This window comes from Volvox carteri (genome assembly GCF_000143455.1).
Source record: "Volvox carteri f. nagariensis unplaced genomic scaffold VOLCAscaffold_35, whole genome shotgun sequence".
Taxonomy (NCBI): Eukaryota; Viridiplantae; Chlorophyta; class Chlorophyceae; order Chlamydomonadales; family Volvocaceae; genus Volvox; species Volvox carteri.
In genome coordinates this window covers 976,580-980,124 of record NW_003307578.1, presented here as the reverse complement: position 1 = coordinate 980,124, position 3,545 = coordinate 976,580, and the positions used below count along the sequence as shown (strand labels likewise).

Below are 3,545 nucleotides of genomic sequence, written 5' to 3'. Positions count from 1 at the left end.
GCAGAGCAGAGCAGAGCAGAGCAGAGCAGAGCAGAGCAGAGCAGAGCAGAGCAGAGCAGAGCAGAGCAGAGCAGAGCAGAGCAGAGCAGAGCAGAGCAGAGCAGAGCAGAGCAGAGCAGAGGAGAAGAGAGGAGAGCAGAGGAGAGCAGAGGAGAGGAGAGGAGAGCAGCCTGTTCCGATAGCAGTGTTACCGGTGTGGCGCCTCTCGATCGGCTCTTACTTTATCGATTCGGAGTATTTTCGCATCAGTGTTGTGTTAACACAGGCTGACTATTCATCACAGCTGGCGTGGAACGGCTCAAGCCACCAACCCGCCGCTGCGCTATTTTTTACGGCAGAGTCACAGTCGGTACTCGTCCTTTATGAATATGTGCCGTAAATGGTGTAACAGCCCATGAACCAATTGCTAATCCTTTACGTTATACTCATCACAACAACGTGTCGAATACAACTGCATGTTGCCCAGCCTGGCAGAAGTGTGTAGGTTTCTGACTCAGAAAACGCAGCACGTCTAGCGTGTCCGCTAGGGGAACCAGCAGCCGACGATTTGGAATAACAAGCATTTCTTGTTAAATTGTCGTGCCCTTGTTTCAGCGCGACACACCAATTACATCCTTGATGTGCCCGTCATTTCATGCATTTCTCTTGACATGCAAGTGAGCAATCATCTCGGCCGTAACCTCGGCTGTAACAACCACACACACCTCGGCCGCGGAAAATTATTAACACCAGTATTGTCCACGACTTCTGATCAAGCACCCTATATTCCTCTCAGCCATTCCTTTTTGCATAAGTACGTCCAACCCTTCAAGTCGCATTATAAACATGTACGGCATTGAAATGCCATCTAACTACCTTATTTCCATCAATGCACCACACTAATTACACCACACCCATTACAGACTTTGGTAATTTCTGGGCAAGCCCTACCTTACGCGTAGCGTGTGTCGTTTCCAAGCCGCACTTCTGTCAAAGTCTCGCCGAGCTGTTATTCCGGATGCTTGCATAATAGTAACATCCGTCGTTCTAACACCTGGCCTACCTTTGCGAGCCACCAAATCAGTTATTCTATATGTTCGCCAATGCTACCACAGCCACCCACGTCGCGGTACGTTTAATGCGACTCGTATTAGAGCCCACCTAGGCTTATGTCCAGGAAACAGCCTACTGGCATATATATTGATAACTATATAAGGAATTGCAAATTCACAGGTCTCCATGCAGTGATGCAGTTTAGCTTTGTGGCCATTAATGTCGTTGTATGACTCTCTATGACTTTTACTCATCATCCTGGGAATTTTTCTTTACAGATTGATCTTCGCTGCATTCATAAATTTTATCAATAAAACCTTCTCATATGGCATATCGCAAAGGTTACGCAATATCCTCGTTTGACAGTCGAGCTAAACGTACGCTCTTCCGACGGAATCTATAAATTTCGGGACCACGCATGAGCGCATGCCACAGCTGGGCTAGAATTAAATATACGTAAACACCTGCTATAATGCGATAATTGCTGATCATCTTACGTCTTGCGGCACGGGGCATAGAACCGCCGCCATGTGTGTGTGTGTGGTTGTTACGGTGGGCTCCAGACTCCGGAAGAGTAGAGCCATCGGGCCAGCTGGCCGTGCACTGCAGTAGAGACTAATATACAAATTAGACCATCACCTCAGATAATTAACCGTTCATCGGTGACCGCTCCCGTGATATAGCAATTTGCCTGATATAATTCTCAAGAAGGGGTGATGTGCGCCAACAGAATCCCAACCTTTCCGTGGAATTCCCAGAGCTGCGAAACCCTGAAGGCGGCCCCAAAAGTCAACAATAACTCGACAAATGGCTTCTTCCGTAAGGGAAGGGCCAGGTAACAGTGCCGGGTTGGTTTTCATGTTTGCAGCCATATATCGTCTCCCATGCTCCATGGCTGACACCGCAGCAAGAGCCACAACATCCCAAACACATTGTTGCACTGTTTGTGGGGCTTGGACAAGCCAAAGTTGCTCCCTTGAGATTGGCAATCCTATTGAAAGAGTAAGTTGATCTGCTACTGCCTGTGCCACCGGACAGGCCCAGAAGTGATGACAGCGAGGGGATACACCTCCCACTGAACCTACTGGATAACCTCCACAACCACATAGTTTACAATAGTTTACAATAGTTTACAATAGTTCACGCCTACCACACCACCCTGGCAACATCACAGCTAAGCCCCTCGCATTGGCTTTGCCAGCGATCCAGAATCTGTAGAACAGCTGGCATTAGCCCACAAAGCCCGTCTAAGCGGGTTCTGAGGTCCGGCAAGGAGTACCCTACGCCTTCGGCCGCTGCCCTTGAGGAGGCGGCAGCAGGCGACTCCATGACGCGATCCACTCAGAAAGAACCATCTTTAGATGAGATTTACAAGCTGCTTCAGACCCATGCTACACAGACCAAGGCGTCCTTCGACTCCTTGCATAGCAAGACAGATGCGCTGGCTGCTCGTGTTGACTCGCTGGAAAAGAATATTCCGGAAATAATTACCAAAAAGGTGGAGACCGAAATGAAGCAGTTCGAAGTTCGGGCCGCGCAGTTCATCATCGAAACTGTGCAGTCTCAGCTCGCGGGGGCCCCTACGTTTGCGACCGACCGCACCGGGTCTAAACAGCGTAGGAACTTGACCGGCAAATCTGCCTACTACGATTCCGGCTCCCTGATCGCGTTTGGCGTCCCGGCTCTCGCGACCGCTAAGCAAGCAGCGGAAGCCATCACCCAAGTCGTCTCCGATGCCAGTGGAGGAAGCCTCCAGGCCTCCTTCCTCAGCGTCGAAGTACGCACTGAGAAGCCACGACCCAACCAGGCGGCCCCAACATACAACATCACCATCGGCGTCACCCCCCGTGTCCGTGGTATGCTTTTCCGACACAGCCAGGCCCTTAAGGCCATCGGCATCACCTTCCGGGATGACCTCACCCCGGCAGGTCGTCAGCTCAAGCAGGCTCGGAACGCGCAGTTCCTGCGGCTGCGTGACGAGGGCCGCAAACCCAAGTGGCTGGGCCCGTACATCGAGTACCAGCGCACCGACGGCATGTACTACATGGTCTCCAAGTACGACGTGTCCGACGTTCCGCCCCCCCCCGCCCCAGCCCCCGGCCAGGAACGGGGCTGCGGCGGGCACAAGCGATGGACGCGTGACCACAGAGGGTGCTGGCGAGGGGAGCGCCACCTAGAGTGCTATGAGTCGTGAGGCTAAAGACATCAGGGTCTTGCTTTGGAACGTGTGGGGTTTGTCGGTAGCTAAGCTCACCGACCCATCTTTCCTCCGCATTGCCCAGGACCACGATGTGCTAGATCAGGAGCATAATGCGTTTGGACGTAAACTGCTCGAGTTGTGCCGGGTTTCAGAGGTTGTCATTCTCAATGGGCGGGCACCGGGTGACACTGAGGGCAGGCTCACATACGAGTCCAGCCGGGGGGGAGGCAGCATGATTGACCTTGTGCTTGCGTCCCCTTCTTTGTACCCGTGCGTGCGTTCCTTCCGTGTCCTGCCACAGCAATCTTTTACC

At 52.4% G+C, this 3,545-nt stretch overlaps 1 protein-coding gene across 1 annotated transcript in view; it reads left to right on the top strand.

Moving 5' to 3' along the window:
- Nucleotides 1-379, top strand: part of VOLCADRAFT_94078 (uncharacterized protein) — a gene marked incomplete at both ends in the record, with an annotated part of 6,364 nt that extends 5,985 nt beyond the window's left edge. The window contains one exon of the mRNA XM_002953317.1: nucleotides 5-379. Coding sequence (XP_002953363.1) covers nucleotides 5-379 — 375 coding nt within the window. The remainder of the gene's footprint in view (nucleotides 1-4) is intronic.
- Between the last annotated feature and the right edge of the window lie 3,166 nt (nucleotides 380-3,545).